Below are 19,970 nucleotides of genomic sequence, written 5' to 3' on the forward strand. Positions count from 1 at the left end.
TTTTTTACATTTTATACCCCTGTTATTTTACACTTATGTTTTTGTTTTCCTTTTGTAACTATGTGTTTGTATCTTTTTTAGCCCTGAAGAAGCCCTGCAATGTGGGGCGAAACGTTGGCTCATTAAAATAGTATATTTCTACTATTTGAGTTTTTCTTGACCGCAGCCCTGAAGAAGCTCTGCAACATGGGGCGAAACATTGGCTCATTAAAATAGTATATTTCTACTATTTGAGTTTTTCTTGACCGCACCCGGACCATATTCTTTTCATATCAACATTACAATTTGAATGTTTGCAAAATCGAAAAATCATTATGTATTTTATGATAAAATTTTTAGAATTCTGTTACAAAATAGTTCTACCTTATGTGAATTGACTTTGTTAAAAAGTAAATTTTTATAATTTTGTACTTTTCTAAAATAAACTATTTAATTATGGATTGAATTACCTCTAAATAGTCTAAATAAAAAAAATTAATGATAATTGCTTAAAGCGTGTGTGGACTAAATAAATATGCAATCACATAGGAATCTAATTTCCATTTATAACCCAAAGCTACACTAATACATTAGAAAGGAAATTTATTGTTCTGTTTATTTTACTTATATTTTTATTCTTTATTTGTAATTGTTTTTAGATAATTTTTGAAAATGTATGAATTTAGTTTAGAGTCTTGTGTTTTTAGTTGGAACAGACTTGCTTTTTACTAAAAAAAATTCAGTTTGTTGTATTTTGATAGACATACGTATCCCTAAGAATATTATTGGTAGTAAAAACAAAATTGCATATGTTCGAAGCTACCTAAAAGTATATTTTTAAAACTTGGATATTTTTTATTTTAACAATCTCATTAATTTCTTTTTCTTTTTCTTTTCTAGGGTAAATTTATTAGAATTAATTTTGATGCATCAGGCTACATCGCTGGCGCTAATATTGAAACCTACCTTCTTGAAAAATCTAGAGCTATTCGACAGGCTAAAGAAGAAAGGACATTCCACATCTTTTATCAGTTATTAGTTGGAGCTACTCCGGAATACAAAAGTAATTTCCTAATTCAACTATTTTAAAATATATACATTACGTTTGATCTTAATTTTTATTCATTTAATTTTTTCAGAGGAATTCATTATTGAAGATCCAAAAAATTATCATTTCTTAAGCAATGGCATGGTTTCGGTCCCTGGAGTTGATGATGCTGCGGAGTTTTCTGCGACTGTTGACTCAATGAAAATTATGGGCATGACAGATGAAGATCTTGCAGGTAATTTTAATAATGGTTTAATTATAATTCACTAAAATAAACTCATTTTATTTTAGTGTTTATACACAACATTACCTACAAGAAATATTTTTATTTATTTTAAAGCATAGTATAATCCTACTTACCCATCATCCTAATTGGTTAAAAATAAATTCAGCATGGATGCAAGAAAAAACTTTTAATATTGACTTGATCAATATATTTCGTAGAAATTAAAATGTACTACAAAACAATTTTTTAGGAATATGAGATACAAGATGAAGTAAACTTTATTTAAGGAATTTAAAAAACATTTAGTATATACCTACAAGAATTATTTTATTGGAATTATAAAAAAAATTCACAGCCGTGAATCTGTTAAATATATTTTTTGTGATAGCATCTTGGAGGTTGATATAAATAACTATTTAATAATTACTCACTGTCTCATGATAAAATAAGAACGCTCCCTTAAAAAATTCTTTATGCTCACCTGAAACAAAAAAAAAAATTTAATAAAATGAAGAAATGTATGGTGTATTTGAAATACATTAAAATTTATTTCTTACTTATTTTAGCCACTATAATAATTTTCTTATACCATTATTTCTCATTTAATATTCTCTATAATTATTAATAACTTATTTTGTTTTTCTTTATTAAACATCAATGAATCTTTAACACAAGGGTGCCTAAAATGGAATATTAATTTTTTTTATTTTTTGATGTTTAAAGTTTTAATAATATTGTAACAGTTAGTTCTTTTTTATTGAACTTAGTGTTTTCATTTATTTATTTTCTTTTTACCTCCAGCTAACCCTATTTCTTAGTAGTCAGACTTTAAAAAAAAGAAAGGATATCATTCTTACCATGAACACTTTATATTAAGTTACCAACATCAAATAAAGCTTTTATTAACTTTATTAAAGTAACTATTGAATTACTTGTATTGCTTCATCAGGTCTAAAAAAGATACAAAAACAACTAAAAATATTTTGACAATGTTGGATTGCGAGATACACAAAAGTAATTTAAGTTATGGTTGAAAATTATGTAAATATAAATGAAAAGAAAATTGTATTAAAAAAAAAAATTATGTAAACTATTATAATGAACTAAAACGAACAAGAAATGTAATAACAGGAGAAGAAATAAAAATAGTTACAGTATAAAAGAGACAATAATAAGAATATTTATAAAAAAATAAAATAATTAGGAGAGTAAAGATAAAAAAGTAGATTTCAGGAAATAATAATAAAAAAAAAAAGATTAACACATTAAAAGACGGAAACTTAAGGAAGTAAGTTCAGAATAAATTAAAAAAAATTATCATAAAATAAGTAAAAAACAAATCAGAACCTTCCACCTGTTTGAGTTGAAAAGTATGGAAAGAGTGACAAAAAAGCAGAAGTGTACAGACAGAGTAGAAGGGAGATGACCATTATTAACGGGGAAAATAGATATAAAAATATGATAATAATAGTAACTATAACAAGTATATAATTTAGGGAACATAAATATAAATTAAATGGTAGAATGCTTAATTAATATTTTTAAAAAATGAAATAAAATTATCATATACCTGTAGAAAATGTAATTTTTATTTTAATTTGTTTTATTAATAGTATGGCTCATAAATGGTTGTAACAAATTAAACTAAAGTAGGAAACATGTTTATGATATCTTTTACACCTTGGATTTTTTCTATTACTTAAATATAATTCAGGTAGTATTTTATGAAGTTAAAATATTTAATGTTATTATTATATATTTTTATCCAGATAAGTTAGTATGGATTATTTATACACTTTTTATTAGATAATCTTTACTATTTTAATAAATTGTTCCAGCCATCTTCAGGATAGTCAGTGCTGTGATGTTATTCGGTAGCATGCAGTTCCGACAAGAAAGGAATTCCGACCAGGCTACTCTCCCAGACAACACAGTCGCCCAGAAAGTTGCTCACCTCCTCGGCCTGTCCATAACGGACATGACAAAGGCATTTTTAAGACCGAGGATAAAAGTCGGAAGGGACTTTGTCACTAAGGCTCAGACAAAGGAGCAGGTATGTACTTCAATAAGGTTAATGTACTTATCTTTTCTCTAAAAATGTTTATAGGTTTTTTAAAAATGTACTATTGTTTATAGGATTTGTAATATAATAATATGGTACTGTGATGTAGTTTGTTCATTTACTTTATAGTAGTAATAGTTATTCTTGGCAGTGGGAGATAGTTAAAAAGATCAGTTCTAATTTATAAAATGGTTCTCGTTTATAGCTGTCAGACATTAATGTAAGTTTCAAAAATTGATAATTTTTGTTTCATGAGAAAAATAACTAAGGTAAGTTGGGCTAGGTATGATTGGGAATTTATTTCTAAGTTGATTTGTTGGGAGAGCTACTATCTACCATAATTTAAAATAAGTCCATCATATTTACTTCTATTTTAGCTTTCAAAAGAAAACAATTTGTGATATTTCCTAATTCAAACTCTTGCTCCACGAACACAGTTACTCCAACTTACCTTATATAAGAAATACATTAACTTAATTTTCTTATCTATTGAATATAAAATAATTTAAATTGAAAATGGCCTTTGGTTTTGAGAAGAAAAAATATCTTAATTAATAACTTGTTGATGAGTATTTTTATTTTTCTTAGCAAAATTCAATTTTGATGTTGATCTACTCATAACGACAGAAGTTATATTGAGAGAAAAGCCTCCATTAAATGATTTTTATTCCCAATAATAATAATTGAGTTTAGAAAACAATTTTACTCTGCTACTTATTTATTTTTGTTTTAATTTCATATGGCTTATTTTTATTCAGGTTGAGTTTGCCGTTGAAGCCATTTCAAAAGCCTGCTACGAGAGGATGTTTAGATGGTTGGTGAACAGGATCAATCGCTCATTGGACAGGACCAAAAGGCAGGGTGCATCATTCATTGGTATACTCGATATGGCTGGATTTGAAATATTTGATGTAATTTCATCTTATCAATTTTTTTTTTTTTTCGAATTGTTAGAAATTTAGAAATATTTTATTAATAATTTTTGTATTTATTTTTAGTTGAATTCGTTCGAGCAGTTGTGTATCAATTACACAAATGAAAAACTACAACAGTTATTCAACCATACTATGTTCATCTTAGAACAGGAAGAGTACCGTAGGGAAGGAATAGAATGGAAGTTTATCGACTTTGGCCTCGATCTTCAACCAACCATTGACCTCATTGATAAAGTAATTATTCATTTTTTTATTTGGTGTTTTCTATGTTCCTCAACATTCATTGTTTCATTGTGTTGTTTAAATACTCTTCAATGAATGATATAATTTTCTAGCCAATGGGTGTGATGGCTCTTCTGGATGAAGAATGTTGGTTCCCTAAAGCTACTGATAAGACATTTGTTGACAAGTTGGTCAGTGCTCACAATATCCATCCCAAGTTCCTCAAGACTGACTTCAGGGGTGTAGCTGACTTCGCTATTGTCCATTATGCTGGAAAGGTAAGTTGAAATTTCCTATATACTTGGTTCTCTTATCCGATAACACAGGGTTAAAATAGTGTGATAAAACTGAAAACAAAAATAAAACTTTAAAAGATAAATAATGAAATCATATGTATTAAAATCCCACTTATTGGGAGTGTATAAAGAAAAAACTCCACTATTAATTTTACTCATTTATTTGCTTAATATTAAAATTCAATAAAAAATGTAGTATATAGGTGATATGTATATTAATCTATAATGAAATTTAATTGTCGTATATAAGTAATTTTGTGTTTTAATCGTGGTCACACCCGGTTATTTTATTTTGTTTTGCCACTAATTAATTTTGAGACCCAATTAAGTGGAGTTTTATTTTAATGCTCAGCACTATAGGTGGTTTTCTGAACTAATTTATTTTGTTATATAATCCATTTCTATATAAATAAACACAGTAATAATGCATTATGGCTAATTTAATACATGATTGATATAAAAAACTGGTAGATAATTGTAATTGGGTCAAACAGTGAGTTAAAAGTTCGACTCACTTTATTGATGACTTTCATTGAATTCATATAAAAAAAAATACCAATAATGGTTTGGTTTTACTTCATATATTCAGACTTAAAAAAAAATGAATATTATATCTATTTAGTCAGAATAGAGTTAGATATAATCAAGTGGTAGTTTTGTATCTATGATTAGTTAATTAATGATTATTTAAAAATTTTGCCAATAATGAAGTATATATTTGGTTGAGACACAAATAGTTAGCATATAATTTCATTTTCACAAAAACACCACTTGATCACATTTAAAATTTTTAACAAGAACAAGATGAAAATAAGTATTTTATCAGAAATATTTATTATGTTTTTACGATTTGATTTGAGAATGTGAATTACCAGTTACATTTTGATGATTTCATGTTATGACAAGATAAATTTTTAACAAGGGCCAGATCAAAATAAGTATTTTATTAGAAATATTTATTATAGTCTTTTTTTTTTGTTTTGTTTATTATATTATATATCTATAATTGAAATTATTTCAGGTTGATTATTCAGCCAACCAGTGGTTAATGAAGAACATGGACCCTTTGAATGAAAACGTTGTATCTCTGCTACAGTCTTCTCAGGACCCGTTTGTAGTCCACATTTGGAAAGATGCCGAAATCGTTGGAATGGCCCACCAAGCCCTCAGTGATACCCAGTTCGGAGCAAGGACCAGGTTTGTATTTGTATAAGTTATTCATTATCACCATTTCATCGCCTCCTCATTGCCATCATTCCGTCGTTTTTTAAAACCATTTTCCTTTAGCATCTTTTATCCTGCTTTCATCCTATTTACTTGATATGCTTAGACCATACGTTAAGAAACATCTATGTATCAGATGCCAAATCAGGTTGGGTTTATGGCTTTCAATAAGTAAAATGTTGATAGTGTGGTAATTTTATGATTAAACCTAGGCTGTTTACAAAAACAGCTGTGTGCTAAATATTTGCAGAGTTTTGTGGTAGATATTTGAGTCACTTTTAGTGATTTACAATGTTATTAATCTCTCCATTTTCATCTATCTCAAACTGTACTTTTTTCATCTTTGAATTTAGTTCTTTATAATTTGAGTTTTCTTTTACGGTATATATATTTTTTTAGTTATCATTATATGAATTTTAGTTGAGGATTATACTTATAAAATAATATTTTTGTGTATTTAGCTAAAATCGTGCTATTAGAAATGTGTTTATGGAGAGATTATTGGGAAAACACCTGCATGCCTGTGCACTATAAGTTCTGTAAACATTGTCAATCAATGCGGAAGGAACACTTGAATCAGCTTGGCCGATACACTCATGCTTTGGAATGGGTATTTACTTTCTGTTCTTTCTTAGCTAAGAAAGAAATTTTTAGCTATCTCTATCTAAACTTTATTGTGATTAGTGTGCAATATTGTGGAAATTTCTAGTTCACCTATGCACTTTAAAGCTGATTTTTGGGAAAGGGAAGAGGGATCTCGTTTTAATATCAAATAATTTTTAGCATACTAATATGTCATTATTTTTTAATTAAAACAAAAACAATTTTTTAAAAATTATTTGGATTATTATTAAAAGCTATAAAACTGAAGAATTTCTTTGAAAGATCTAATCTGAAGAATTATGGGTCAAATTAAATACAATCTTTTCTTTTTTTTATTTGTCATGAAAATGAATTTAGCATTAAATTATTCGTGAATAAAAAACAAAAATTCATTTTGAAATAAAAATTATGTATTCAATGGAAAATAACACAAATTAAAAAAAAAAAAATAATAGAATCATGTAATAAATTTATCATTTATTATTTGGGGATTACATTCAGGTATCCTGTAGGTTTAATGGTGACTGCTGCTGCCTGAAACATATATATCATTTTCAGTGTGGAATAGTGAATGAATTTATTCTTCAATAATGATTTATAGTCAAATTTGCACTAGCCTCTTAAGAAATTATAGGAAAAAATAAATTTAGTTAACATTTTTAGTGTGTGATAAATTTTTAATATTATAATATCACAGTGTGGTAACTTTTGAAAAATTTAATCATTAAAAGATTTTGTTCAGTGTTGGTTTAGATTACAACTGAATGATGTTTGAAAAAAAAAAAAAGTAAAAACTATTTGTAGGCTAGGGATTATTTGTAGAAATTGAAATGATAATTAACAATTTGTGCATGATTTTTTCGCTTCTTCTATTAAAAAAACTTTTCACCTTTTTTTCACTCCATATCCCACCTGTAGTGGTCCTGAACGGTAAGTCTACATCACTCATTACCTTTCGTATCATTGCATGCTACCTCAGCATCGAATATTGTCTAATATCCTACATTTTTTTGTTTGACATATAGGAAGGGAATGTTCCGGACTGTTTCGCAGTTGTATAAAGAACAGTTGGCTAAGCTGATGATCACGTTAAGGAATACCAACCCCAATTTCGTGAGGTGTATCCTGCCCAACCACGAGAAGAGGGCTGGCAAGATCGATGCACCTCTTGTCTTAGACCAGCTCAAGTGCAATGGTGTCTTAGAAGGAATCAGGATATGTCGTCAAGGTTTCCCCAACAGAATACCTTTCCAGGTAATATATCATATTGCTTGGTTATCTTAACTTTCACTTAAGATGTAACACAGTTTAAAGCCAACTGATTAATTATCTATTGCAGGTTTATCTTTATGTTAGTACTTTAAAAATGAATATCATAAATTTTTACAGGAATTCAGACAAAGATATGAGCTTCTTACTCCTAATGCTATCCCGAAAGGATTCATGGATGGTAAGAAAGCATGTGAGAAGATGATTTCTTCCTTGGAGCTTGATCCTAATCTATACCGAGTTGGCCAGTCGAAGATTTTCTTCCGTGCTGGTGTCCTTGCTCATCTAGAGGAGGAGCGAGACTACAAGATCACAGACCTTATTGTCAATTTCCAGGTATGTTTATTCATAAATGACATCTGCAATAACCATATAAATCTTCTGTTAAGTCATCTATTTCTACGTTAATAAAATCAAAATACAAATTTAAATAATTTTTTTCTATTTCAAAGTAGGTATATATTTTGTTAGTTTTAAATGAAAACAATAGATCTTAAAGAAAACTGGACCAAGAAAAAATTATTATAAATTAATTGGTTAATCGTTAATTGACCATGTGTAGCACATTAAAGGAAGGTGGTCAAAAGAAAGAACTCAATTGATAATTATATAATTATAATAATTTATTACGAGTCAACATTTCGTGGGGACTTTGTAGGGCTAAAAAAGATACAAACAACTAAAATAATGTAGCAAAGTAAGAGAACAAATAACATGAAATAAAAGTAAACTAAGGTATGGCTAAAAGTTATTTAAAATATTCTTAATATACATTTCATTTCTGACCAATATTTAAATATATTAAGGAACATCTATAGCTGAACTGCAATTATTTTTTAAAAGTAATAATAAAAGCTAATAATTAAGCTAAATAAGAAAATTATTATTGTTTTATTAAGATCGTTGGAATTTTTTGAGTTAGTTTTTATGATAATTCATACAAATTAATGTTATTTAAGTAATTCATTGCCGATATCTGTATCCTGAAAAATGTCTCTATTATTGGGTTAATTTCTTCCTACTTTTTTGATTTGATGACTCTATTACTCATTTGACTGTTTCAGGCCTTCTGTAGGGGATACCTAGCAAGGAGAAACTACCAGAAACGTATGCAGCAACTCAATGCCATCAGGATCATCCAGAGAAACTGTTCTGCCTATTTGAAATTGAGGAACTGGCAATGGTGGCGTCTTTACACCAAGGTATGCTCATTTACATGTGTGTGTGCGTGCGTACGTACAATTAAATTTTTGATTTTCTTCAACTTTTTTTTTTTTATCAATGCTACATCATTATTTTTCTGTTCAGGTTAAACCTCTTCTTGAAGTTACCAAACAAGAAGAAAAGCTTACTCAGAAAGAAGATGAACTTAAACAAGTTAAAGAAAAGTTGGAAACTCAACAAAGGACAAAAGAGGAGTATGAAAGGAGGTTAGAGCTTGCTTTAGAAGAAAAGGCTGCTCTCGCTGAACAGTTGCAAGCCGAAGTAGAACTGTGTGCTGAAGCAGAGGAGATGCGTGCTCGGTACGAATATATATATAGTTTCTTAGTGAATTTTTGGAAGACAAGTTATTCGTATTGCCTACTTGTTAGTTATCCATCCTTCGTTCAGGAATAATAACACTGTAGACTGTTCATTGTGTTACTTGAGAAACTTAAGGAAAGCTTTCATCATTTAGAATGTTCAACTATTTGATATTATTTATTTTGTAAACATTGATTTTTTGCTGTAAGTAATGAATAACTATGAATATGTTATGATTTAAAAAGCTATAAAAGCTTCTGATAGTCGAGAGGTTTTCAAATGTGGTTTTATGAAAGGAGGGAGAGTCTTTGTAGGAGAGGACACAAATAAGCTAACTCCTAATTCAATCCCAAAAGGATTCATAGATTATAAGAATAAAATAATATAATATTGAGAGTCTATTTCCCTGTTGTATTGAGAAGCACACAGTTGGATACCCTGATTCTGAACCTGCCTATATACAGAATAAGCTTCCTTATTCACTGAGTACCTTATTCACATGAAACATTAGTATAAAGTAAAATGAAGTGATTATAAACCTACTAAGTTTTAAACAAAAATGTTTCTTATATATCCTAGCTAGTTTTTCTGACAAACTCTATGTTAATGCGATGTTCGACTAAATCATACTGTAACTGTTTGACATTAGATCTTCACTGATTTTGGGCTTATTGATCTGAATTTTTGATGAATACAAATATTACAAAATTTTAACTCCACTTTGTTTTAAAATTATGGATGACAGTTTTACCATACCAAAAAAATTTTAGTTCTCTAAATATGAACAATATAAAGTACAGCTTAGATCGGTTTTGCTGTTTTCTATGCAATTAGTAGATGTAATGTCAACCACCATTTTGTTTTATAGTGGTTGATTGCCAGTTGGTAATCTTTAAACCCTTCTTATAAGACTTTATCTTACTATGGAAAAAAGTTTTGAATCATATCATATACAGATGGTTGACCATATATCAATTTGAAGGAGGAGGTCAGGGCTGTGGTTAAGAAAAATGAAATTAGTTTTCAACTATTTATTGATTGTCGAAGTTTCAACCTACAATCTAGGTCTTCATCAGGGCTATCCTTGTGTTTTTTAAAAATCATATTATATGTAGATGATTGACTATTTTCTCTTATAGAAAATTATTTTTTCCAGTTTGGCCGTCCGTAAACAAGAACTTGAAGAAATCCTACACGATCTCGAAGCCAGAATAGAGGAAGAAGAACAAAGATCCAATGTCTTGGCAAATGAGAAAAAGAAACTTCAGCTCAACATTCAGGTAAATATGAATTTATTTGGATTGTATTGAAAGCTAACTCTAAAGTTGTCATTATACAATAATAATAATAATACAATAATAATAGCGAACCCAAAGGCCACCAATACCACCAATCACTATCTACATACAACCTTTCAGTGATGCCACTACAAACCCGATTCTACTAAATTATTTTTAATGCAATCTTCCCATCTACATTTTGGTCTACCCCTCTGACATTTACCCATCAGTTCAGTGTTTATTAACATTTTAGGGATCCGTTTATTACTAAGCCCTACAACCTTACATGCCCATCTTATACACCGCAATGCTATAACATGAATTATATTTACCGGGAGCAGTTAGCTTAATTCAGTGTTGTGTAGCCTTCTAAATTCTCCCATTAATACATCCTTTTTAGGTCCGAATAGCTGACGTAATAATTTATTTTCGAAAACCTTAAGGCGCTGTTCATACCTTAGTGTAAGAGGTCACGTCTCGGATCCATAATGAACAGTGAGAATGATAATAGTTTTGTAAATTCTAATTTTTAAGTTTTTCGATAGAAGGCACGAGCTAAGCAGCTTCTAAGTTGCAAAGTAACAAGCATTTCCTTCCTTTCATCTCGCTTTTATTTTCTCATAAATTTTTTTTCTAGTTACCATAAAACCTAAATACTTAAACCTGTCTACTTGTTGAAACGTATTTTCTGCCATATCTATATCATCTAAATTGCTCTTGTTTCTCCTGCTAACCATAGTTTTGTTTTATACATATTTATTTCAATACCTCATTTCTTACTGGAGTTTATTAACGTGGTTATATTTAGTTCTATAGTTTCCTTGTCCTTACCCAATAATACCAATTCATCAGCATGCCCAAGAACTTTTATTTGACCGCCCAAAGTTAAACCCTTTTCAGTATTCATCACACTTCTAATGATGAATTCTAATACTTGATTAAATAAGATAGATGATAAAGAATCGCCTTGTTTTAAACCCGAGTGAACCTTGAATTTTTCAGAATAATGATTACCAATTTGTACCTTATTAAACATTTCATTCATGCACATCCATACGAGATTTACTAACTTGTTTGGTATTCCCTGTTCAATCAGAATATTGTACAACTTCTCGTGGTCAATTGAATTGTAAGCATTTTTGAAATTTATATAAAACTGATGAACTACTCTGTTGTGTTCATTAAAGAATATAAATTAACACAGGACCTGGAAGAGCAACTGGAGGAGGAAGAAGCTGCCCGTCAAAAATTACAACTTGAGAAAGTGCAATGTGATGCCAGGCTTAAGAAAATGGAAGAGGACCTCGCGCTTGCAGAGGATACTAACAGCAAGCTCGTCAAAGAGAAAAAGGTACACATCACGATTCTTCTGTACTATTTCAATTGATTCAACAGCATATCATGGTACATAGATTCCTTTGCATGTTAAAAACAAAATTCTGAAATCAGCTTTTAGATGGAATTTATTTTTCTTAAAGTTCTTCGGCTTATCCATTGTGAATTATTATTTGAAAGGTTCTTGAGGAGAGAGCTAGTGACTTGGCCCAAACACTCGCAGAAGAGGAAGAGAAAGCAAAGCACCTTCTGAAACTGAAGGCGAAGCATGAAGCTAGCATTGCCGAATTGGAAGAGAGATTGCTGAAAGACCACCAGCAGCGACAGGAAATGGATCGCAACAAGAGGAAGGTTGAGACTGAGGTAAATAACATTTGTTTCTCTATGATAGTACTTATTTAATCTCATTTATCTATATTTTGAATTTTTTATATCTATATTAAAATATATCTAATTGCAGGTCAACGATTTGAAAGAACAACTTAATGAAAGGAAAGTACAAGTCGAAGAACTTCAGCTTCAGTTGGGAAAGAGAGAAGAAGAACTTGCTCAATCTTTGATGAGGATAGATGAAGAAGCCGCAGGTCTGATTTTTATAAATATATACAGAAGAACATAAGAATTAAAAAGAATTTCCTTAAAATCAAAGTCTTTTTTTTTTTTCCACAATAGGAAAAGCTGGCATCCAAAAAGCCCTTAGAGAACTAGAGTCTCAGCTCGCTGAGCTGCAGGAAGATCTGGATGCTGAAAAGAATGCCAGAGCCAAGGCAGAGAAACAGAAACGTGAACTGAATGAGGAATTAGAGGCTTTGAAGAACGAACTTCTCGATTCCCTCGACACAACAGCAGCCCAACAGGAGTTGAGGACCAAAAGAGAACAGGTAGATAATAGAGGAAGGTTCAACTGATTGATAGATTTATTGTTCCATTTGTCTGCTCATTTTGAAAGAAAAGAACATTATAGTAATCATTTTATAAAATAATTCATTTTTATTAGAAATTTGTGCATATTCTATAAGGATATATTGTTTTTAATTAGGCCCTTGTAAATGGTTTATTGGATTAATATTTGAAGGGCTCCCTTTAAAAATATTTCAACTGCAAAACTTAAAATGATTTTTCATTATACAAATCTTCTTTCTGACCTAATTTTGTAGTGCAGATAACAATGAAGCTGTCCTTAATTCTCAACAAATGTTCTTATGTGCCAAAACTGAAAATATGTTTATTGAATCAAAGGTAAAATGGTTATTTTCTTAGTCCAGAATCGTTTTAAAAAATTTCAGTTATAACCTTTTTAAATGGAGCTTTAATGTTTATTGCTATTTCGGTCACTAGCAATTGTAAAAATTCTATATTATATTGTTACATGTTGACTGTTACTAAGTTTGATTACTCATGTAACTAAGACATAGTTATTACTTTTCATATTCTTTAAAATTTTGAGATGATTCAGGATTATAAAAATAGTTTAGAGAAATATATGTTAACAGAAATTATTTAGAATATTTTTTATGTTCAGATATCATATTTATTTGATTTAATTTTATTAATATCAAACAATTTAATACTTTAATAAAATACTTAAAAATAAATAAATCAATAATATAAATTACCAAAATATTGTTTTGTGTTTTATTTAAATGTAATTTGAAATAGTATTTTTTCTAATTAATAATTTTTTTTTTTTATATTGAATCATTTTCTACTTTGTGTAGTACAGATAATTTTGATTACTAAAATGATGATTAATAAGTATTCAGTAATTATAATTTAATTGACTTAAGTAATTAATAATGCTATATTTATTTTCTGTTTGTTTTATTTTAAAGGAATTGGCCACTCTTAAAAAGACGTTGGAAGAGGAGACACAACTTCACGAAGTCACTTTGACTGAAATGAGGCACAAACATACTCAAGAAGTTGCAGCCCTTAATGAGCAAATGGAGTCACTGAAGAAGGTGTGTGCTTACTGTGAATAAAGTGTTAGATATAAGTTTTCAGTGAACTTATATTTTTTTAATTTTTTGCATATATTTTATTACTTATAAATATTATTCGTTTTGTTGTAGACTAAAGGATCACTAGAAAAAGCTAAGTCTCAGTTGGAATCTGAAGCTGCCGAATTGGCGAATGAACTGGCCAGTGCTGGAACCAACAAAGCTGAGAGCGAACGTAGGAGGAAGCAGGCGGAGACAGCTCTTCAGGAGACATCAGCTCGTCTTGCAGAGGTTGAGAGGATTAAAGCTGAGCTGGCAGACAAAATGGTTAAGCTGCAACAAGAAGCGGATTCTATTAACAATCAGTTAGAAGAGGCTGAGCTTAAGGCATCGGCTGCCCTCAAAGCCTCGGCCACAATGGAATCACAGCTTCTTGAAGCACAGGTGTGTTATATGCTAATTTTAATTAAAATCATCAAAAATTTATACATATAGATATAGGTTGCTTACAGATAAGTTAAGTTGGGTAAAGTCAGGGAATTTTCTGAAAATAAATTGCTAAAATAATGTAAAACAAAGTAGCTGCCCTAACATTTATTTATTTTTTTCATTTTGTTTATGATCTACCTAAATATCATGTATAAGTATCAAATTCCAGCTTAAAACATTGTTCTAAAATAGAACAAATGTATTTTAAACTCCTATTTAACAAATTACATAATTAGAAACAAAAAAAATAAGTTGTTATATTCTATGAAGGTTTTGTTTTACTCCTAGCAACTTCCAGTGAAATAGGCTAAAATGATTTTATTCCAATTATTGACATAATTTTCATCACTACTTGTAACATATAAAAAGAGAGCGAATATAAATCAAAATTATATTTTAATCAAAGAATAATTTGGATTTTAATTAACATCGTTTTATAAATAGTTAACAAATATATATCCTATTTCTTGTATTACTTATTTTTTAACGACCAAAGTACATAATATTTTAATAGACAAATTTTGTGATCTTAGTAATTTTCAATCCATTAACAAAAAATATTTTTGTATATTGTGAAAAAAATTTTTTTTTTTTTCATTTTAAGTTGTTTTCACTTCTTTAATTGAGGAATTGGAGGGATTCAAGAAATTTTATTTAACGAAGGTAGAATTCCAGGAATTCAATTGACAGGCTGTATATATCTGTAGACACTTTGTATATATCTTCGACAATAAATCAAATAACTGTATAAGTATATTTTCAATTATAGGCATTACTTGAAGAAGAGTCACGTCAGAAATTGTCTCTAAGCTCAAAACTGCGGCAAGTCGAAAGCGAAAAAGAACAGCTCCAAGAGCAACTTGAAGAAGAGGAGGAGTCCAAGAAGAATCTTGAAAAACAGGTCAGTTTATTAAAATTTATTAGTTTTGTTTAAGATAACCATTATTCATTTTTTATGCACTGCCTATTATACTGCTGTAAAGAAATACAAAATTCCTGCTAATCAGGACTAGCAAATCCAGTACTTAATCTAAACTGCAATGTTAAACAGAAAGTTACTGGGAAATATTTTTTTTAATTATACCTAACTAAATATATAAATGCTATTTGGATTAAATTAATTTTTCAATTTTTATTTATGCTTTTAATTTCATGTATTAACATTGTAAATCTCATAATTTATTGTTTGGCAGATTATTACACTTAACCAGCAATGTGCGGAGATGAAGAAAAAAGCTGAAGAAGAAGGGGAACAAGTTGCTCAGCTGGAAGAGCTCCGTAAGAAAATGCTTAAGGTAAGTTTCAATATCTATCATTTTCTAAGAAATGATTTACATCAAGCGAAATCGAAATTTATTTTCATAAATTAAACCTAATTCATGATTAATGTAGTATCATACAGCTCATGGTTTTATTTTAATGATAATAAGCCACACTAATGTTTTTTTCTATTCCATTAGGACATTGAACTACTTCAGAGACAGGTAGAGGAATTGCAGACAGCCAATGACAAGCTTGATAAGAGCAAGAAGAAGCTGCAATCAGAGCTTGAAGATATCACCATCGACCTCGAGACGCAGAGAGCCAAGGTTATTGATTTGGAGAAGAGGCAGAGGAACTTTGATAAGACTCTAGCAGAAGAAAAGGTATGATGGGACATTGTCGAATGTAATTATTCATCGGATTATTTATTTTGTACTTAGTGTAAATAGTGCTTAGTATTTAAAATGAATAGGAGTAGAACTTGCATTAGTTGGGAAAGAGATTAGCCGAGGTATATTTTAAAGGTAATAAACAAAATTTTCTCAGTTCATCACAAGCGTATTGCCTTCCTAATCAATTACTTATCTTAACTCAATCAGTACAAATCTAATTCTTGTTATTATCAATCAATACAATACCCCTTTCAACAGCTTCATTAGTTTCAAAAATGTTTCTCACAGTTCAGCTTTGCTCCTTATCAAAAGTTTTTTAGGTAGATATCACAAAAAATAAAATATGTTAATGTACATATACCTGCTCCGGAGGTATAATGATAAAACTGTCTTTAATCTTTTAAGAAAGATTAAAAGTGTTGTATGACATCAAAAAAATAATTTTTTGCTTGTATTTGTAGAGTTGGTAAATGTTTCAAATTAGCATTAGATTCCATTTCATTTAACACTAACAAAAAATATTAAAATAAAAATCAATGTGCTGACATGTTGTGAAATGATAGGGATTAATAGAGAACGGTGACAATTTACATCTAATTCCAATAATATCAAGTGGAGATTTCGATATAAATTCAGAAAATAAACATGAATTAGTAAAATGCATTATGTGAAGAAACATAATTCAAAGTGAGTACTACTTTTTTCTACCGAATGTCCAAATGAAATACTTATCTGTGGGTTGAGATGATAGTTCTGTGACTCTTGCTTTAATATCTGGAGATGAGGAGCCCCCACAAGATGGTTGATAGATTTGAACAAAAAAAAATTAATAAGAAGATATAATAATAAGATAAGGAAAAAGAGTAGTAAAGAGTTTCCTTTTTTTATTTTAGTTATCACAAGCCATCATCATATCAACATTTACTAGTAATACAAATAATAATATAAACTATAATTTCATAAATGAATAGTATAATTAAATAAAACATTATTTAGTGATTATAATTAAATAATAAGTTAAATAAAAATGTTTTATATTTTTGTAAAATAAATAAATATCATTATTAATACATTGTTTCGTTCTTAAGTTTCACTTTTCTTGGTTAATCTCAAGCCAGCCATATTTTTTTTTTTTTAATGTTTCTATTTTTCATTTATTTAAATTTTGTATTCTAATAATTTTTCTACACTTAACAGGCAGTTGCTGAGCAAAATGCTTTGGAACGTGATGCTGCTGAGAGGGAAGCTAGGGAAAAAGAAACTCGAGTGCTGTCTCTTACCCGAGAACTTGATGACCTCATGGAAAAGGTTGAAGAACTTGAAAGAAGTAAGCGTCAGCTGCAGGCTGAACTTGACGAATTAGCCAACAACCAAGGAACTGCTGATAAAAATGTATGTTTATTTTTATTAATATATAGTTGTTAATTTGCAAATATCTGTGAATTATTTCTTTGTATATTGTAGGTGTTAATAAAATTTTAATTTAATTTGATTCAAGTGCTAAAAGTGTTATTTTGTTTCAAATAAAATGATATTAATGAAAAATTCAGAATTACAACCCTAAATTGTAATTATGAATGCCACCATGATGAAGGTTTAAGAATTTAATTCATTTGATTTGAGAAATTATTGTTTTAATGAAAAAGGTCGGTTTGGTTTATTTTTAAAAAAAGTTTTATCAGTATAATCTGAACTTCTTTTTTTCCACTTGCTCTTGTGGAAATAGGAAGAGGTAAGACGATATTGTGTACCTTACGTTAGATTAGCGTCTAGAGCAGCCTTTGACTTAAGCACTCCGCTTTCAAATAAATTTTTATTTATTTATCAAATTTCGTTTATCATTTTAAAATTTTATTGCCGTTTTGCTTTTGTACCCTCATATAATTAATTATACCTCTCCTCTGTTAGATAGTGGAAATCAAAACTCCTTTTCTTTGAACCATCGCACACTTCATTATTAAGAGCACTTTTACTAATTAGCTTAGTTATTTTATACATCAGTTCATTTTCTTAGTTCTAAAGCCTAATTTTGATCAAGTCCTATTAAATTTATTTTTCCATTTAAAATTGAATATTTTTACCAATCGTTAATTAAGTCCAAGCTTGAAATGTATCTTAGTTCAATAAAAATAATAGTTCTTATCCTTTAATTATTTGGTTAGAAAGTTGAAGTCGTACATTTAGTATGTGTGGTGTCTTGTAATCTTTTTGTTTTATAAAAACTATTATTCTAAATTATAAGGATTTTTATTTGGTTAATTACTTTCATCTTTGCTCCTGAAGATTTGTTTCTCAAAGTATTTTATATTCTTACGAATGAATGAAGTGCGTGCTATAAAGCTCACTCATAAATAAAGAAATTTATATTTGATTTAAGTTATTCAGTAAAACTATGTCATTAGAGATTGTAGATAAAGATAAAACTATATGTTTTTTACTAATTGATATAGTTCCTTTTCTACCTTGATTTGTTGAACAATTAAAAGATTGTTATATTTAGAATTCAATAATACTCATCATTTCATTCCATCCAACATTTTTTATTTATTTATTTTAGTTTTGGCTGTGACTAGTGCATATATTTCAAATTATCCTCTCTCTCATATTTATCTGCTTTTTTTCTAAGCGACCAAATTATAGATTTTAAATGTCAATTTTTTTTTTTAAACTGCATTGAAATAAAGTTAAATGTCCTTTCTTCAATATTTTTGTTTACTTTTCAATCTTTGTTAGCTCCAGATATGAGCGTTAATATTTGTTCAAATAACTTTTTTAATTTTCATTTTTCCAAATAAATGAAACAATATTACCGTATTTGCCTGAATATAAGACTAGATATCTTTCCAAAAAAATTAGTCCCAGATAGGCACTTGCCTTATATTTGGGATATTACCAGGAACAATGCGAGTGGTTCCGAATGTCAACGCTTTTTTTTATAAAGGCACCTGTGTCGCCTACCTATTGTCATGTTTTTCTACATGGGTTACGGTCAAAGTTAATAAAAATAAATCACAGATATGCGACACCCTATAATGCGTGACACCCAGTGCAACACATCATAGGATCCCACCTTAAAAGGCATTGTAATGAGTCATATTTTTACTCATCAATACTATTACGGAGAAGATGTGTTTGTTACTTACTGATAGTTTTAATATTTTGGTTCTAACACTTATTAAATATGAGTGATTGTATTGAAATGTGTTGAATGTTGAAAAATAAAATTGATAAAAATATTAGGAGAAGTTATATATTAAATAAATACATTAATAACATATAAATGTTTAGTGATTTTCTCCTTTTTAAAATTTTTTTTTTATTATGAAAAATATTTACACTACAAACCAACGTTTCGAAGCCCTCCTCCATCTCCAGGGTACTTCCTATTATAACAATAATAATCTTTCTCTTCTTGGATCTCTATGTCTAAAATCCATAAAAAAAAATTACTTCATCAATTTTTTAAAATTTTATATAATTCAAGGAAAGTTAAATTCTTCAGTTTAAAGTGTAAACTTGTCAGTACGATAAGGTTACTGTAGTGTTTAACTAGTAGTTCCCAGAAATATTTTATTTTTAAAAAAATTGATGAATTAGCTTTTATGAATTATGGACATAGGGAGCCAGGAAGAGAAAGATTATTATTGTAATCTTACTAAGATTATTATTGTTATAGTAGAAAGTACCCTGAAGTCAGAGGATTCCGAAACGTCAGATTATAGTATAAATGTTTTTTTTTTTAAATAAAGAAAATATTTTGCTAAGGAGAAAATTTTAAATATTTATATCATATAAATTAAATCTTTCTGGAATAGAAAATTGTTGTATAAACTTTAATTCCATTAACGTAAAGAATTTAAAAAAATCAAAATCTGAAAAAAAT

At 28.8% G+C, this 19,970-nt stretch overlaps 1 protein-coding gene across 1 annotated transcript in view; it reads left to right on the top strand.

The window, feature by feature from the left end:
• zip (myosin heavy chain 10) overlaps window positions 1-19,970 on the top strand; it is a gene marked incomplete in the record, with an annotated part of 188,082 nt that overhangs the window by 157,688 nt on the left and 10,424 nt on the right. Inside the window, 22 exon segments of the mRNA XM_067046836.1 lie at window positions 880-1,042; window positions 1,119-1,262; window positions 3,092-3,306; window positions 4,074-4,226; window positions 4,314-4,484; window positions 4,586-4,750; window positions 5,790-5,965; window positions 7,621-7,849; window positions 7,985-8,200; window positions 8,929-9,066; window positions 9,173-9,387; window positions 10,545-10,668; window positions 11,873-12,019; window positions 12,184-12,366; window positions 12,464-12,587; window positions 12,676-12,884; window positions 13,836-13,964; window positions 14,076-14,387; window positions 15,202-15,333; window positions 15,626-15,727; window positions 15,893-16,078; window positions 17,285-17,479. Coding sequence (XP_066902937.1) covers window positions 880-1,042; window positions 1,119-1,262; window positions 3,092-3,306; window positions 4,074-4,226; window positions 4,314-4,484; window positions 4,586-4,750; window positions 5,790-5,965; window positions 7,621-7,849; window positions 7,985-8,200; window positions 8,929-9,066; window positions 9,173-9,387; window positions 10,545-10,668; window positions 11,873-12,019; window positions 12,184-12,366; window positions 12,464-12,587; window positions 12,676-12,884; window positions 13,836-13,964; window positions 14,076-14,387; window positions 15,202-15,333; window positions 15,626-15,727; window positions 15,893-16,078; window positions 17,285-17,479 — 3,828 coding nt within the window.

This window comes from Halyomorpha halys, unplaced genomic scaffold (assembly GCF_000696795.3).
Source record: "Halyomorpha halys isolate HHAL.00 unplaced genomic scaffold, Hhal_1.1 Scaffold1181.1, whole genome shotgun sequence".
Taxonomy (NCBI): Eukaryota; Metazoa; Arthropoda; class Insecta; order Hemiptera; family Pentatomidae; genus Halyomorpha; species Halyomorpha halys.